The 18,111-nt window shown below is 45.5% G+C and overlaps 1 protein-coding gene across 3 annotated transcripts in view; it reads left to right on the top strand.

Annotated features, from left to right (window-relative positions):
• The window catches only part of ADCY8 (adenylate cyclase 8), a 221,143-nt gene that overhangs the window by 102,612 nt on the left and 100,420 nt on the right, over nt 1-18,111 (top strand). For all 3 annotated transcript variants that reach the window (XM_053896102.1, XM_053896101.1, XM_053896100.1), the window contains exons 6-7: nt 11,518-11,676; nt 15,587-15,857. In XM_053896102.1, coding sequence (XP_053752077.1) covers nt 11,518-11,676; nt 15,587-15,857 — 430 coding nt within the window. The remainder of the gene's footprint in view (nt 1-11,517; nt 11,677-15,586; nt 15,858-18,111) is intronic.

Below are 18,111 nucleotides of genomic sequence, written 5' to 3'. Positions count from 1 at the left end.
GAGAGAGTAAGGAAGGTACGTGGGCTGAAGTCTTCTCTGTGGCTCATGCCTTCATCTTACAAGGGAAGGAGAATCCTGCCATTAACAGGCCAGAATATTCTTTCGTGAACTCACGCCTCGGTTGTGTGGTCTAGCAGCCATGTTTGCGACCATTGACCTTGTCCATCTGGATTCAAGAACAGCAGGAGAACAACTCCTGAACCCCACACATATTCTCCTCTGAAGGCTCAGCCCAACTGCTGGCTCCCGGGACCAAACCCAGAGTGGGCAAGAGGGATCTATGCAGTTGGAGCCTCCCTTTCTAGAGCCTGACCATGCCCAACACGGTGTGCCTGGGCTCCTTCGACCTGCTGATAGATCCCTGACTTCATTCAGGTTTAGGGAAGAGGTCTCTTGACATCAGGAAATGCTGTGTGGCCCTCTAATTAAGAAGAGGACAGAAGCTCTTTCTCTAAATGTGATTTTCCTTCATTGATGTGACACTGGTCATTTCAAGACTTGGCCATAGATCACATTCCCGGTGGGCAGATATGCTGGCTGACCCCTAGGCTCCCACCTCTGGGACCAACCCATGACCAGGGCCAGTCAAGGTGACGTGGTGCTTTGCTATGGGGTGTATGATGCAAATCCAACCATCACCATCCCTAAGTCCAAGTAGACAGGTGGAGAGTGACAGGACACGCCCCCTCTTTGACAGCAATTCAGAAGTTGTCTCCTCCACGGCCTGTGGAGAGAGGAGCCCAAAAGTTCCAACCCAAAGTTCCCTCTTGGTCGATGGAAAAGGCTGCAGGTGCTTCTTGGCTATTAATTTGGACACTGGCGAGTCTTGCCCTGAAAACTAGGGTGAATTGTAATATTCTAGCTGGCTTCAAGGAAGGCCCCAGGACACCCCGAAGGCTCTATGTTTTGTGTGCATTCTACAACTTGTTAGGTGTGTGAAGTTTGTTCTACCGGCCAATCCGTAGGTCAGCCAACAAAGAATCTGTGGAGCTCTGCCACGTGTCGGGTGCCACCATACTAATCCCTAGAAGTACAGTGATCAACGTGTCGTGGGTGTCTTTCTCTCACCCGTGGGTGTCATCACCCTGGGTGATAACGTGGATTTTGCTGTCTGTGAAATGAGGAGATTGGGCCAGACCAGCTCTGAAGTCTCTGCCAGTTCCGAAAAGCTGTGATTTTTGATCACCCACGTCACAAAAAGGCTTCCTTTTTTTAAGTTAAAAATTTAATTGAATTTAATTAGACTTAATTTAATTTAATTTTTCATTTAAGTCCAAGTTAGTTAACAGAACGTAACATACGTTAACGTAGTTCACATCGCTGTGTCGTTGACACGGTGCCACAATGATTGCAAGAGAACTCGGTGAGTCATCACTTACATCCAACACCCAGTGCTCATCCCAGCAAGTGCCACAGACTTTCCTTTTAATTTAATTTAATTTTTTATGGTGAAATCGTGGACAAAAAAAAAATCGCATGGGTCTAAAGTGCAGAGCGTGCTGCTTTAATGTACGTGTACGTTGTGGAAGAATTACAAAGGCAAGTTAGTTAGTGAGCATCCATTGCCTCACTTAGTGGTCTTTTTCTCGTGTTTTTGGTGAGCCCACTTGAGTTCTACCCTTCTGGCAAATTTCAGGTATACGCTACAGCATCATTCACTGTCATCACCGTGCTGTACGTTAAGTCCTCAGAGCTTACTCCTCTTATAACTACAAGTCTGTCCCCTTGACCAATATCACCCCATTTCCCCCACCCGCCCCCAGCCCTGGCAACCACCTTTCTACTCTGTTTCTATAAGTGTGGCTTTTTTGTTTTAGATTTCACATACACAGTATTTGTCTTTCTTTGTCGGGCTTATTTCACGTTGCGTAATGCCCTCCAGACTCATCCTTGTTGATACAAATGGTAGGGTTTCCTTCTCTTTTTAAGGCTGAGTAATATTCCATTACGTATACGTAGATGTACATGTGCATGTATATACATACCACATCTTCTCTATCTACTCATCCATAGACTTTCCATGGGAGTTTGTATCTTGAGCGTAAACAGCAGAAACGCTGCAGAGAGGGTTTTGCAGAAGAGATGAACAGCGATCATCAAAATGCTTAACATACTTACAACATGGTCATTTATCTCTCTGGAAAAGACCTCATTCCTCCTGACCATTTTGTCCAGTGTAAGGTCTCCTTTCTGGAGTTCCGGACTAGGTCAGTGAGAGGTCAGGTTTGGATGCGTTGAAATGACTCGAGGGCTTTCTCTCATCAGTTTATTAAGGCTACTTTTACTCTTTAAGAATAAGACAGTTCAGTAGGATTTTTTAAACTGCATAACTCAGAGTCTGTTAATATTCAAACACTCCTTGATTACAATAGAGGTGACTGGAGGTCCAAAATTAATTCTTCCAGTTAGCAAGAAAACATGATGCGGGGGAATAAATAAGAACACTAGAATTAGGCAACTTAAGTTGCAGTAGGTTCAGACTTCTAGAGCTTCCACTCTTGCTGTCTGCTGTTGCCAGACTGAGGAACGACGGGCAGGCAGTATTGCTGAATGTGTGTAGAAGAGAATCTCATTTCCATAACTGTATCAAAAAGTTCACAATCTTAACCATCATTTACACAAGATGCAACTTTTTCTTCAGACCCAAAGGCACTTGTTCCAACTGGAGAACTTACTAGAAGTCATAAGGTCTGGAAGCATTCATAACATCGTACTACGCGTGTTGTTGTGTAATGAAAATAAGCCATTTATTGAATGGTGTTCGCAGACTTGATGACTGCCCCCTATATTTGTCGTCAGAGATCGATCCCTCTTGGAGGTATTGTCCCCACCTTGTCAAGGTCTCTCCTTGTGCCTTTTTTGGCATTTCCTCAAAGAGTTGGGGTCCCACCGTGGTCCCCAGAGTGCGCAGTGAGGGGCCGGTGCTCTGATGGCCAGATGGCATCTGGATCCTGGGTCTGTAGATCCCAAGAGCTCCAGTAGTTCCTTTGTTGGTTGAGATTTACAACCTTTGCACAAATGGCAAACCAGCTCTCAAAAGGACCCTGACCCTTATTCACAGATGAGTCTGAATACGGGATGGAGATCGTCCTGCGATCCCAGACTGCTGAGGACAGGTGCCCAAACCAGGAGAGGACACGGTCAGCTGCTGCTGGTTAGAACACTAGGCAGGATTCCCAAGTGAGCGAGGGTCGAGGCAGTCAGAAGAACGAGTGTGACCAAAGTCATTTCCCCTGCCTTTTGTCTTTTCCAGAGGTATCTCCACTCTAGTCTTTTTGATGGGAAAATAGAGGTGTTTTCCTGGAAAGAAAGGTGTCAACAATATGCCTTCCTAGCTGTTAAGAATGGCAGAAGCCCTGTGTGTGCGTGAATGTGTGCACGTGTATATGTATAGAAGTGCAGTGTTTATGTATACGTGTGTGTCTGGCATGTGTGTGTGCACACGTGTAGTGTGTGTGTGTGTGCATGCATGTGCATGCACATATGTGCCTGTACACGTGTGCAGGCGTGTGTTTGTGCACATGTGTGAATTTGTGCAAGTGTGTGTGTGTGTCTTCAGCATTTGAAGCAGGCCCTTGATGATCACTAGTTAGTGCACAGATAGTTGGTGACCTTGCGAGACAACAAGGGAAGAGCGATACGATTCGAGCCGGCGAGCCCGAGCGTCTCCGCAAGAGACAATACGTGATGTAAACATTTAAATTAAACCAGACGTGGATCAGAATAGTGAACTTATTTATCAGTTGACAGTGTTCCAGGGATTTGGGACGGGATTCCACTTTACTGAAGATAGAGTCTGTTGCTGGGTCATGCCGACCATGGCGGGGTTCCCTGAATGAATGGTGACTTACGGGCAACGGGTCGAGCGTATGTATGGAATGAGCCCTTGGCCTGCAGTCAGCAGACCTCATCTGGTTTCTGCTCCTTCCTGTTATTGGGTGTGTGACCGTGGACAAGTGTGACTTGACTTCTCAGAGCCTGCAGGGACTCTGCTGCAAAACGAGGATCGTAAGATCCAACCTCAGAGTATTCTTTCGAAAACTCAAATGGATTTTGAAAACTCAAATAACAGGCACATTATGACCGTCCACATATTTTTTAATAGAACCTTGCAGTTAAGGCGGAGTTTGGACACCGGAAAATTTGGCTCAGTTAAGTTATAGAAACCTATTCCTTTCTTACATTTTCTATTCTGTTCTTGGAAAATAATGATAATAGGGTTTATTGACCACCTACGATGCTACTTGCCAAGCACAGAGATAAGTGTTTTACGTGCATGATCTCATTAAGTCCTCACAACGATCCTAAGAGGTAGGCAGGGGTCGTAGGCAAAATACTGAACCACTCGTGTGACCACAGTACAGAATAGTCCAGGGCAGCCAATCAGAATGGATGGCAGCCATTACCAACCAGTATAGTTCTACAGGTACATCCTGACTCGTTGAAACTCCGAAAGTTGGCCTCTGCTTTTACCAGAGAGGAAACTAGAGCTTACAGTGTTTGTGTAATTGCACAAAATCACACAACCATTCAGTGGCAGAACAAGGAACACCCATCTGGAACCTTCTGACTCCGAAGCCATTGGCCTTCACCGTCTTAATGCCCCGCCTCTCACCTCCAGGCTTCTGCAATGGCTTCTGATGTCTGAAACCTCCCATTAATAGCCGAAGGTTCAACACACAGGTCAAGAGACTGTCCATACATCCCTGATAAATTAGCAGAACCGATACCGAGAGGGAGGGGACGTCAGTTAACATCTGAGAATAACAAGATCGTAAGCCTTAATCAAGCCTCATCGTAAATCCATTCCATCAAGAATGCTTGATTTTAGAAACCTGGTATTAGCTAGATGAATGGCAAAAAAAAAAAGTGATTGAGTGTAACTTTATGTCTCATGAAGCACTTAATACCATTTCATGCATGTCTGTTCATAAAATTAAATTCATTAAAATAGGCTTAGATAATAGTTCCATTAAATATATTGCAAAGTGGCTCCAGGGGGCTCCCCTTCACACGCCCCGGGTCTATTTTGGGGGAGGCTTTAGAGCTGAGAAGACGCAGGGGTAAGGTGGGCTGCTACAGGCAGTATCCTTGTTCATGATCTGAAAAGGTTTCCTGGATGAATCTTCATGAAGTCTGCGGAGTCTGGTCTTCTCAGCGCCTTTGCTAAAAAGTCATAGAATGACACCAGCATGGCAAGCAGGAACTGGCTGGTCCCCAACAGTTACTTGGAGCAAAGATCTTAATCCCTGTGGTGGAGTTGCCCTGCCAAGCCACACAGCAGGACAAGGAGTGAGAAACAGGAGTTTTTGCCGCCCTTCCTGGAGGCAGAAATGCCCAGGCCCCCTCCTGGTGTCTCCTGCTCAGTCTCTCTCTGTTTCTTGTATTTCTTTTGAGCTCTTTTTCTCCACTCTCCCATCATTGCCCCTTCCTTCCCTCCTTATTTCTTTCTTTCCTTCCTTTCTTCCTTCCTTCCTTCCTTCCTTCTCTCCCACCCTCACTCCCTCTTTCCTTCCTTCCTTCCCTTTTTTCCCTTCTTTCCTCCCTCCTTCTTTCCTTCTCCCTCCCTCCTTCCTTTCTTCCTTCCCTTCTTCCTTTCTTCCTTCCTAACTTCCTTCCTTCCCTTCCTCCCTCCCTCCTTCCTTTCTTCTCACCCTCCCTCCTTCCCTCCTTCCCACCTTCCTTCCATCCTTCTTTCCTTCCCTTCCTCCCTCCCTTCCTTCCCTCCTTCCCACCTTTCTTCCTTCCTTTCTTCCTTCTTTTCCTCCTTCCTTCCTTCCATCCTTCCTTCCTTCCCACCTTTCTTCCTTCTTTCTTTCCTTCCTCCCTCCTTCTTTCCTTCTCCTCCCCTCCTTCCTTTCTTCCTTCCCTTCTTCCTTCCTAACTTCCTTCCTTCCTTCCTTCCTTCCTTCCTTCCTTCCCTTCCTCCCTCCCTCCTTCTTTCCTTCCATCCTTTCTTCCATCCTTCCCTCCTTCCCACCTTTCTTCCTTCTTTCTTTCCTTCCTTCCTTCCTTCCTTCTTTCCTTCCTTCCTTCCCTCCTTCCCTCCCTCCTTCCTTTCTTCTCACCCTCCCTCCTTCCCTCCTTCCCACCTTCCTTCCATCCTTCTTTCCTTCCCTTCTTCCCTCCCTTCCTTCCCTCCTTCCCACCTTTCTTCCTTCCTTTCTTCCTTCTTTTCCTCCTTCCTGCCTTCTTTCCTTCCCCTCCTCTACTAATCACTGTCTCTTTTTCTGTCCCCCTAATGCCCCCTGTCTCTTTGTTCTGAAATACCATTATCTACAGCAGCCATAAAGCCCCCTCTCCTCTTAAAGATGTAGCAGTCAGAGTGTTCTTCAGTCCATGGACAGGATTTTTTTTTGAAAAATTACTTACAATGGTGGAGATTGAATATATCTAGTAATAATAGTTGATAAAGCTGTGATTAGTGGAAGTTTCAGCATGTGCCAGGCACTATACTAAAGTTCCTAACTCCCCTCACCTAAACCCTGTGAGGGAACTATTGTTACTTTCCCCACTTTCCAGAGGAAGGACCTGAAGCTCTGATAGGGTAAGTAACTTCTGATCAATGGCACACGGCTTGTAAGTGGCAGATAAAAGACGCTGAGCCATGTCCACTGGACTCTGTATATGCAAAGGCAAATAAATAGTTGCATAACTTTTGGCATACTACAAAATAGAAAAATGGGTAACCATGAAGCACCATGGTTTACATTAATATTCAGTGGTATAAGAAAATGCTTGTGAGTGTAAAGTTTGCTTATTTATTTTGAGAGAGACAGAGAGAGAGAGAGAGAGAGAGTGCAAGCATGAGCGGGGGAGGGGCATACACAGAGAGAGAGAGATAATCCCAAGCAGACTCCACACTGTCAAGAGCCTGACTCAGGGCTTAAACTCACCACCCGTGAGATCATGACCTGAGCTGAAACTCAGAGTTGGACGCTTAACCAACTGAGCCACGCAGGCACCCCAACCTGTGTTAATTCTTTTGTAATTACAAGTCGGTATTACTAACAAAAATCGGTATCAGCCGTTCTTTTGGGGTGTTCGAATACACCAGGTTGAGTGCTTTATGTACGTGATTTTACCAAGCATCCTAGCGGTTCCACAAAGGACCCCTTCTCTTTCCCATTGCACCTGAGAAGGCAGCAGGTGGGGCCTAAGGCACCCAGCCTGAGACCCACAGCCAGCGAGCGGGGAAACCCAGCTTCACATCTGGGCCTGCTTTAATGCGCAGTCTGCCTCTCGGTGGCGTTGAAGTGATTTGCGTTGAGGAGCCCACACCACTTCCACTGCCAGAGGGGAAGGGGGAATATACGTTCGCTGTAGTTCCCACAGGCAGCAAGGGGTAGAGCCAGCATTCGAACTCCGGTCTCTGCCCCCAAAGCCAAGGACTTGGGCGTCCTTCCTCCCACGGTGCCAACTGCTCCCGTGTGGAAGTTGGTCTTTTTGTTCATCCATTTACTTAACAGTGGAGAGAGTCTGATTCGCAGATCAGTGATGGCTACCAGATGATACTTCCCGTCATTCCTCCAGCACCTTCTACAGATTGATTAACTGGCTTCAGAAAGAACCATTTGAAGCCCTGGAATCAAAAGAAAAAGTCTTGTTTTTTTCATGCTCTGCCACTTACCGAGCCCTCTCCTCTTTAACGACACCCTTAAAAGAAATGACGTTTTCAAACTTTTGCGGGTCTATTGTTGTGTTATCGGTCCCCAGCTTGACATACAGCTGCAAAAACGAATAATAATTATTATCGCTTTGAGTTTTTATTTTATTTATTTATCTTGAGGGTGGGGAGGGGCAGAGAAAGAGGAGAGAATCCCAAGCAGGCTCCGTGCTGTCCGCGCAGAGCCAAAAACTAATAATAATTATTCAGTGCATTCTTTACCTAAAAGAAACGTTAGACGGAAGCTTAACGTGAGAAGCAGAGATGCTTTATTTGAAGGGGGGAGTTGGGGGGGGGGTGCCGCCTCCCCAGCTGGCAGGTCCAAAGCCATCCCTGTGGTTCCCAGGGCTCTCAGAAGCATCCGAGGACCACGTGGGGCTAGAGAGCAAGAAAAGTCTCTGAGCTGTGGCCTTTAATTCAGGAAGTACTTTGGAGCATGGACCGACCCTACACGCTCAGCGCTGTGCTAAGGTCTGGGCCACGTGGAAATACAAGATCATACCCTCGCCCTCCAGAAACTCAGAGTTGGTGGGGAGGAAGGAGAAGGTGCGGGTGTTTAGGACGCAAGTGATCTGCAGTCATTTTCTCTTGATCTGCGGCTGGTGCGACACAGCAAAATATCCCTGGGGCTCCGCCGTGGAGGAAGTGGGCGAGACTCGGAACTCAGAGCAGATTCCGTTCGTTTTAGCCTCGGCAACGCTCACGGCGTGGGGGTGTCCACATCCGTGTCTGTACGCGACACACATACAGGCGTGTGCCATGTCCGTCCCCTCCAGCACTGATCCTGAAACACGGTTGAGGTGCTGTGCAACTGCCGGGTAGCCTTTCCAAGGAGGATGATCGATGCCTGTAAATTATTCATTACTTTCACACCGTTTCATGGCTGTCTTTCGTTTGAGACAAGTCCCAGACGGAACAAAAAGAAAGGGAAGAAAAAAAAAAAAACGCAATAAGGAAATTTGGTCCTGTTAGGATTTTTGCCTGGTGAAAGAAAATAAAAGACCTAAATGCCTTTTCATTAAGACGTTCGCATACAGTCCCTGTGTCATGTTAATTACCTAATGGCATTAGCACAGTGTGCTGTTCCCCAGTCCCTCACAATTAGTTGGCAAAGCATTTTAACATCCTTTACCTCCTTTGGGGCTCACAAAGCCTCCGTTAGTAAAACAATCTGCTAGAGCTTTATTTTGTAACCATTGAAACTCAGGGTCAGACTGAGCTGTTTACCCAGGATCAGGTGCCATATACAGCACCTGTGTTGCAAAGAGGCCGAGGTTTGAAGACACCACTTTGGTCCAAGAATCCTGCTGACCGGCTCTGTGACCACAAGAAAATCCTTCTACTTTCCTGGGCTGCAGTCCCTTCATATGTGATAAGCGACCAACTCGTCCTACATCTGTGCCACACACTTTCTCAACTCTGCATGCATTTATGCACTTAATCCTGACAGTGATCTTATGATCCCCATTTTATAGAAGGAAGTTAAGTAATTTGCCTAAGGTCATGCAGAGCCCATATTAACGCCTACAACCATAGGGGTTAATGAGAAGAAGGTACGTTGGAATAATGATTGTGCCAGTCAGCATAGCCCTGGTTATGCTGAAGTAACAAACATCCCACCAAATCTCAGGGTCTTAAAACAGCAAATAGTTTTCACTCACATTTCTTGTCCCCCTGGGAGGGTTGGGAGAGTGGAAGGTTACCACTGTGCATCATCCTCACTCAAGAGCCCTGGTTTAGGGGCACCTGGGTGGCTCAGTTGGTTAAGCATCTGGTTCTTGATTTGGGCTCAGGTCATGATCTCCAGGTTTGTGGGTTTGAGCCCACGTTGGGCTCTGTGCTGACAGCATGGAGCTTTCTTTAGATATTCTGTCTCTCGCTCGCTCTCTCTGCCCCTCCCCCTCTCTCGCTATGTCTCTCGAAGTAAATAAGCATTTTAAAAATGTTTAAAAAAAGAACCCTGGTTGGGGCACCTGGGTGGCTCAGTCAGTTGAGCGTCCGATTTCAACTCAGGTCATGATCTCGCACCCGTGGGTTCGAGCCCCGCATCAGGCTCTGTGTGGACAGTTCAAAGCCTGGAGCCTGCTTCGGATTCTGTGCCTCCCTCTCTCTCTGCCCCTCCCCTGCTCACACTCTGTCTCTCTCTGTCTCTCTGTCTCTCAAAAAATAAAATAAAACATTTAAAAAAATTAAAAAAAAAAAAGAACTCTGGTTTAGAAGGCTGCCCCAATGTCCTTGATTGATGATTGACACAGAAGGAGGAGGGATAAAAAAAAGACAAGGAGTGTGATTGTTCAGGCTCTTAAAGCCTCTTCCCGGAAGTGAAGGAAGTGAATCGTGCTCCTTCACTTCTGTTCACATTTAGTTGGCCGAAAGCAACGTGAAATGTACAGGTAAGTGCAATCCTCCCACCTGCTTGGATCCTGTGGTACTAAACACAGCTGGCAGACAGCACCGGGGACCTCTCCCAGGGACCTGCCTTACAAAAACTCACGGGAAAAGGATCAGAGCTCAAATGCTCCTCTCAAGTGCTGGACACTGTTTCTTCTCTTGCCTCCTTCTGGTTTTTCACATGGCCTCTGCTATTAGCATCATCAGTGGATACTATATAGTGTTAACTTCAAAGTTAAAGTTAAATCCAGAAACCCGATTCTTCACCAGGGATGAGGACTGTTTCTTTAGCCACAGACAGTCTTCCATGGCTGCCTTCCTAGAATCTGATTTATTTCAATATTTCTATATTTTCAACCCATCGCAATTTTACCTTCCTATTTAAATAACTTTGTACGATCTTATAGTTTGTTAGGAAGAGCGAACACGAACACTCAGTTTTGTACGTGGAATCGTTCATTCATTTATTCTTTCAGAAAAGGGGGTCAGGGGAGTCACGTTTTTAAGCCCAACTGTTTACAAGGCATGAATCTCCAGGCGTAGTTCAAGGGTCAGCTGTATTGTATTCTACCATTTGAATTTCTTTCTACATAAACAACGTCATTTAACGCATAAACTAAAAGTGTTTGAACTGCTCTGTACGTTAAGAAGGGATGTGGGTGCCTGTGGAAACCTTCCAACAGTAGCAGTCCTTTCTTTTCTCAAGAAGCTTCGTCCATGCCTGCAGTCAGAGGACCATCTGGTGTGGACCCTGTGAGATCACTGAGAGCAACCTATATATCAAATTTTGGTGAAGATTTTTAAAGAGCTGTAAATGGGGTCCTAACATTTTCTTCCTGCATGCCATTGGACGAACCCACTCAGCCCTGGGATGGGAGCACTCTGTTCGGAGACGGCTCTGGGGATAGGAGGGCAGGAAAGAGTTTTCATCAAGGGAGTGACAGAATGACAAGGTCGCATTTGCGTTTGTGATAGCCGTGTAGAGCACAGGCTGGAGGAAGGTCAGGCTGGAGCAGGGACTCTGAACCAAAGCACCGAAGTATGCTGAAGTAGGATGCTAGCGGGAGGAACAGAAAGAAGGAAACTGAGTGGAAATGAAAATACTTGGGTTGGAAAAGGAGTGTACCAGAGAGAGCGGAATCTATGGTGGATCCCAGGTTATGCACTAGGGGGCAGACAACGATGTTGATGCCATTCTCTGAGGCAGGTTGTATAGAACGAGCAGGCTTAGGGAGGAGGGTGATAAGGACCCTTAAAATTTCAGATAGAAGACTACGGGAGTTTGGGGGAGGAAGAGAATCCTTCCAGCTACCAGGAAATCTAACAAGGCTTCACGGAAGAGGTTGCATATGAATGGGCAGGAGTTGAACTTACGGAGTTGGAAAGGTTGGGGCTGCCGCCGAGGCCAAGAGTGTCTGCTCTGGCCTTATGCGCGTCTTTTCGTGCACCTATGTCAACAGGTATGTGAGATCAAGGACGAAGCATGATGTTGACATGCGGATCGGAATCCACTCGGGCTCGGTGCTGTGTGGCGTGTTGGGTCTGAGGAAGTGGCAGTTTGATGTCTGGTCTTGGGACGTGGACATCGCGAACAAACTTGAGTCTGGAGGAATCCCTGGGTAAGTCAAAAGCAAAGCCCTTTTCTTGTTTAACCCTTATCGTTTGCTCCCTTTGTGATCGTTTTCCCTGTGCAGAATTTAGAGGTCTCCATCTAAGAAACCGTCGTTTGGGCGGAGACAGAACGTTAAAACTTCACACAAATGTTGGTTTTCAGACTTGAGTTCACACTGAAATCAGCAGAGAAGCGTTTTAAAAACGGTGGTGTCCAGACCCCATGTCAGTTCATAGAAAGCAAAATGTGTGCAGAATCTGTAACTTCTTAAAGCACTTCTCCTGGGCAGCCAGGGATGAGACCTCCTGACCTTCTTTCTATACGACCTTACCCTCCCTTGAAAACTCAGCTCTCCAAATGTGAGCAAGACCAATGGGTATGGAGTCCTCAAAGGTACTAGTGGCCTGGAAGGGGTCAATGAACCCTGGAAAGTAGTAGTGAGATTCTGCTTACACACACGGGGCCTGATGAGATTTTAGATATATGTAAGCCAGTAAGGTGTACTGACTTTTTGCACACTCTTTCTTTCCAAGAGATGATGTGTAATAGGTAGATAGATGATTGATAGATAGATAGATAGATAGATAGATAGATGATAGATAGACCAATAGACAGCCAGAAAGCTAAGATAGAACGCCTATGCATATTCCTTTCCCCACCCCTCACCCCCAGCCCTACATTTGGAGCCACAGAATTCTCTGGTGTCTGTCATCATTCCTTGCTAATTATATTTAATATCAGGTAACATCGTATCATGGGAAATAAACTGTGGGCGTGGTATCAGAGAAAGCAGGATTTCTACTCTGCCCCGTACTAAGCTCTGTTAATCTGAACAAGTCGTGGAAAGCAGGCACGGCACCTAGAACTTTCATTGCTGTGTCTGTATGCTCTCAAGCCAACACGTACCTTCTCTGAGTCTCACTTTCCTCACTATGAAAGAAGAGATGGTAATCCTGATATGGTACCTGTGATTTGATGCTCCGTATCCACGAAGCTGCGTTTTCTCATCTACCAAATGGGCAAAACCCACCATTGTGTCTGGGCCAGTTTGCACCATCCACAAAAGGAGGGGAAGAAATGCCTGTCCCCTAGAGCTGTTGGAAGAATGGAGATTGTAGGAGACGATCCATGCAACTAAGCATATAGTAATACCTTTGGCTACAAAACAGCAGTTATGCAAACTAAGTGCTACCCAATTGTTACATCTTATTTACGATCATGACTGTTTGTATTATTACATCCTAGCATTTGAAATTACTAGAAAATGTTGGCCCGCCATTCAATATATGAGAATACTGTCTGAGAACTGATTCATTCCCTTAGAGGGAAATGTCATTACGCACGCTGTCATCTGCAAATGCCTTACCCACAGCCTCGGGGCGGTAGAAAGGATGAAAATGAACATCTGAAGCCCAGTTTCTATCAAAACATTTAAGCATATATTGATTACAACTTCAGCAGAGGAATCAGTAATAAAAACGAGGATGCCTTCCACTATGGGAAACATAATATTGATTCAGTACATGCAAATATTAGTTCCCCTGAGTACTGGCAGCAGAATAATGAAATGTAGAATCCAGAGAAAATATCAAATGAAGTTGGTATTTAACTTAATTATTTTAAGAGAAAATCAACCCTCGGACCTAACGAAACCCTTCCAGGAGTTTCCTTTTGCCAGGGAGAAGAAGATGGCTTTCTAGCACCCAGTTCTGAGCCTGATCTGAGAAAGGAGACTGGAACATCCATTTCATAAAAGGTCAAGTGACCTCTCTGTTTTCCTCGGTTAGCATGACTGAGTTCCCAAGCGTTCACAAAATCCATCACGAGAATAATTTGCATTTACTCAACACATTTCTCGAGAGCTCAAAACGTGTTTTGCACACTTTTATTTTTAGTATGCCTTGCCTTTGAGATCGAGGACTATGCACAACGACACTTATTTGGAAAATATGGAGAATGGATCTTAAATGGTCAGAAATGCTGTTTCTTTACATGTCCTTTGCAGTGAGTTATTCCCTGTAAGCAGGGGTTCAGCAGGATGGGTGAAAAGTACAGTGTATTTGAGTACAGTGTATTTGGAAACGCCTCTTTCAAAAAATTTTATTGTTTCCTTGGCTATATATTTTTTTTTAGGATTACAGAAGCCAAGCAAAATATCAAGCATCCACCTTATTCATTCATACACACGTTCATTCATTCATTCAGAGGAGCACTAAAATCAACCTAAGGAAATGACTTCTGAGCTGAATCAGGGAGTTCAAAATTATCATGTAGAAAACATGGAGTGAGCATTCTTGGCAGAGAGAGTGCCTTGTTCTGAGTTTAGTAGTCATGAAATAGCACCTTGAATTTGAAGAAATGCTGGTTACCTGATTAGCTGGAGAAAGCATAGGGTAGAGTAGGGGAGCAGTGTCAGAAAATGAGCTCTGAAGTGACAGAAACCAGAGAATAGAGGCTTAGAAGCCTGTTCAGGACCTGAGTCGTGTCCTATAAGCCTTGAGGATACAAGGAATAAACGACAGTGACATGATCACAGCGGCATTTTTGAGAATAATGTAGTAGGTTAGCACTTGCTTTTAGGGTATGTGCAGTATATCCATCATGTACTGTCTTGACTCCTTTACACAAATCGACTCCTGTAATACAGTGACCCTAAGAGGTGGGTACTGTTATTTTCCCATGTTTATGGGTGAGAAAACACATTTACAGAAAGTGTAAGTAGTTTGCCCAAGATCTCTCAGCTAGCAAGTGGTTTCAATCCAGGCAGTCTGCCCAAACAGTCGGTGCTAATCATCACCACACTAATCTACCCAGACCGTGATATGTCACAGTAAGTAGTCTGCCTGAGTTAGACAGTTAGGAGGACAGAAATGCTCTTCACCAAAGGATTTACCTTGCAAAGTTCCCACAACTGAAGTCTGATCCTTAAGCCGTCTATTGTTTTGCTAAACGAAACAAAAAATGAAACTTGGATCATGAGCTGGGATGGCCAGTAATGATGTTCAGATGAGCCACTTACCTTGTGAGTGAGCCTAGCCAGCTGCCTGCCTGCATTCCCCAGCTCTGTTCCCTGCTCCTTGACATATACGCTTTCTAGAGAAAAGTACATCATCGAGTGCTTTTCCTAAAGGACCCTGCAGGCAGCCCCGTGAACTTGTAAGACCTGCTTTTGTTCTTAAGAACCTTGTAGTCAAGTTGAAGAATCCAGGCATAAATATATGAAAGTCAAAATGGTAGGAAAAGGGGCGCCTGGGTGGCTTAGTCGGTTGAGCGTCTGACTTCGGCTCAGGTCATGATCTCACTGGACATGAGTTTGAGCCCCGCGTCGGGCTGTGTGCTGACGGCTCAGAGCCTGGAGCTTGCTTCCGGTTCTGTGTCTCCCTCTCTTTCTGCCCCTTCCCCGCTCTTCTCTCTCGCTCAAAAGTAAACATTCAAAAAAGTTAAAAAAAATTAAAATGATAAGAAAAGTCCCCAGACCATGAGAAAACTACTGTTGTTTCATGGTGATCTGGACAGTAATTGCTGTCGGGTTCAGAAACATATATGGAACTTGTTTGTCTAGTACAATAACAACGCTGAAAAATCACTGATTCTTGAAGGTTTCTGGGGTCAGTCTGACAGTCATAGGAAAAGCCAAAAGAAGTGCTTAAGTGTGGCTCAGCAAGGCTGTATTTTATCAGAGGCCGCAGTGTCCCTTGGGGTGAAGTCAGCGATAATGCTGCTCACTGATTTATGCTTGTACTTCTGTTTTCTTTCATTCTTTCTGCTTTTTTAGGGGAACGCATATTGTCTTTGAGAACTTGTCTTCATGGCACGCGTGTGTGGCCCTGATGTTGGCTTTGCATAGGACAAAAACCAGTGATGGCCTTTGCAGGCCCCCTCGGGAGTGTATAATGACCTATGCTTTGTGCACACAGGAGGATTCACATTTCCAAAGCCACGCTGGACTGCCTCAACGGTGACTATAATGTGGAAGAGGGTCATGGTAAAGAGAGAAACGAATTCTTGAGGAAGCATAACATAGAGACCTATTTGATTAAGCAGCCTGAGGAGAGCCTACTGACGTTGCCTGAAGACATTGTCAAGGAGTCGGTGAGCTTCTCAGACAGGAGAAACAGTGGGGCGACATTCACAGAAGGATCCTGGAGCCCCGAACTGCCCTTTGATAACATAGTGGGGAAACAGAACGTAAGTCCTGGCTTCCTTCTTCTGGTTAGCCACAAATGCATGCTGTAGCGTACCCCCAGCCCAGAGAGAACCGATTCATCTTTTTAACCTTTTCTCTGCTGAGCGTCGTAATTGCAAACAATTAAACATCTCTCCTATGATGCAGTTAACCTATGTATGCAATTTCAGGAAATGCCAGAAATGCCAGAGGGTTCCCCACACCCTCTTTTTTTTTTTTTTTTTTTGACCTAGCTGAAAATAAATGTCCTGTGAAGGTGGATTATAATCTCCACCCCCTCCCAAAATTACTCGTGTTGGAAAAGATAAACCTGATGTTATTAATGTAACCACAAGAGTTGAAGATCAAGTCCGTGAGAATACCATTTCTTAGGCAGCTGGTAGGCGAGGAGTTCTGAGTTGCCCTCTGAAATTCAAAATCAGGAGGACACTGTTGATCTGGGAATATAAAAGCATCACCAAGTGATGCCCAGGGGGAGCACCAGAGCATTCAGGAGTAGCCTTCCATTTCAGAGCTGCCCACATAGTTCTGTTCCTATTTATTTATTTGTTTATTTATTTTTAAATTTTTTTTTTAACATTTATTTATTTTTGAGACAGAGAGAGACAGAGCATGAACGGGGGAGGGTCAGAGAGAGAGGGAGACACAGAATCTGAAACAGGCTCCAGGCTCTGAGCAGTCAGCACAGAGCCCAACGCGGGGCTCGAACTCACTTACCGCGAGATCGTGAACTGAGCCGAAGTCGGACGCTTAACCGACTGAGCCACCCAGGCGCCCTAGTTCTGTTCCTATTTAATGCGGATTTGTATCTTAAATGCAGGGCAGGGCTACTAAGTGGGTACATAGGTGTAACTCACTAGTAATCAAATTATTTTCAAAATTATTCCTTCCAATACCAGAATCCCACTAAATCCAATGAGATGCTCGGACTCCAAGATGCACCAGAAAAGGGAGACTGATCGGGGGAGAGAACCAGAGAGGTTCAAAGGTGCTCTTATCCCCAGCATGCTTGTCCAGAGCCTGGGCTAAATTACCTGCCCTCTTAGGAGTTTACTTTTAATCATTTAGGCCAAGCACAGGTAGCCGAATTTGTGTCAGTTCATGTGACTCCAGCAGGCCTTTTTAAAGAAACAAACAAGAGCCAGTATATTATATAAGACTTGGAAATAGTTTATCAAGCAAAAGCTGAAAGCGCTGTGCAGTCAGTCAACCCAACCAAGGTGTCACCAGCTTTATGAAGACATAAAAGGGTTGTTTCAATTCATGAACCTGAACTGTTCTCATTGACTTGCAGATAAGAAAAATCTATCTGCCTAAAGACATTTAGAACGGAAACGGTTACAATTCCGAAAGTCTTCCCTCTTTCTTCTGCACTTGAAAGATGCCTGGGGCACCCGGAGGCCAGGTTAACCTGTCTCTTTCCAGTTCTGTGTGAAGAAGCTACATACAGAACAGCGCCTGGGTCACATTCCAGTGGGGAAGGATGTAGGTCCAGCTAAGCCTGCGGGCCTTGTAAGAGTCTACATTTAGGTCTTTGCGTTTCTTCTGAGTGTTTCATTTTCCCCCCAATTCTGTGTCCACACACGTCATCACGTGATTTCAGTGCCTTCCCTTCTTTCCATCTTTGGAGCGGTACGCAAAGTACAGTTTGCTGTTCTACAAAATAACGGTCTTGTATACTTCTGCAGTGGGTGCACGGCCAGCTGACGGTGTCCTCTCTGTTCCCTTTGCCTAGTTTGAGCTTGAGCCTGAATCCCAGTTATTGAGAGGAGATGTGTGCCTCACCCTGGATACCTCCGTAACAGTGCATGAAATTCTCTCTTGCGTTTATTGTTTTCTGTTTTTCTTTTTGGTCTTTCCATTTGAAACGCTTTCTACTTACGCTGATTGTGGAAGTTGGGGTAATTCCTGATGGTTTTAATCTCTGTTGTACCTGACCTTGCTACTAATAATTGAGAACCAAGCAGAGAGAAGTAGAGATGCTGGGTTTTAGCTCATGATTGATTGACCCGGTAAAATTGCATAGGAATAGTTGGAATATTTTCTTTGCTGGTTCCCTAAAGGTAACTTGCTGTTGTCATGAAGTAGCTGTTACGACGTGTCATCATCAGTCAAAAATTATACTCTTGGTGTTTAACCATACCGTGTATTTCTTGCGATGCCAAATTTTGCCTGGATACAATTCATCTGTACCGTCTTCTGCACGAATAATCTCAATTCGTTTTGATGCCTCCAGACTTAGAAGCCAGTGAATGT

The sequence above is a fragment of the Panthera pardus genome, unplaced genomic scaffold, assembly GCF_024362965.1.
Source record: "Panthera pardus isolate Hobbes unplaced genomic scaffold, ASM2436296v1 HiC_scaffold_7, whole genome shotgun sequence".
NCBI classification, from domain to species: Eukaryota; Metazoa; Chordata; class Mammalia; order Carnivora; family Felidae; genus Panthera; species Panthera pardus.
This window is presented reverse-complemented; position numbering and strand designations above follow the sequence as displayed.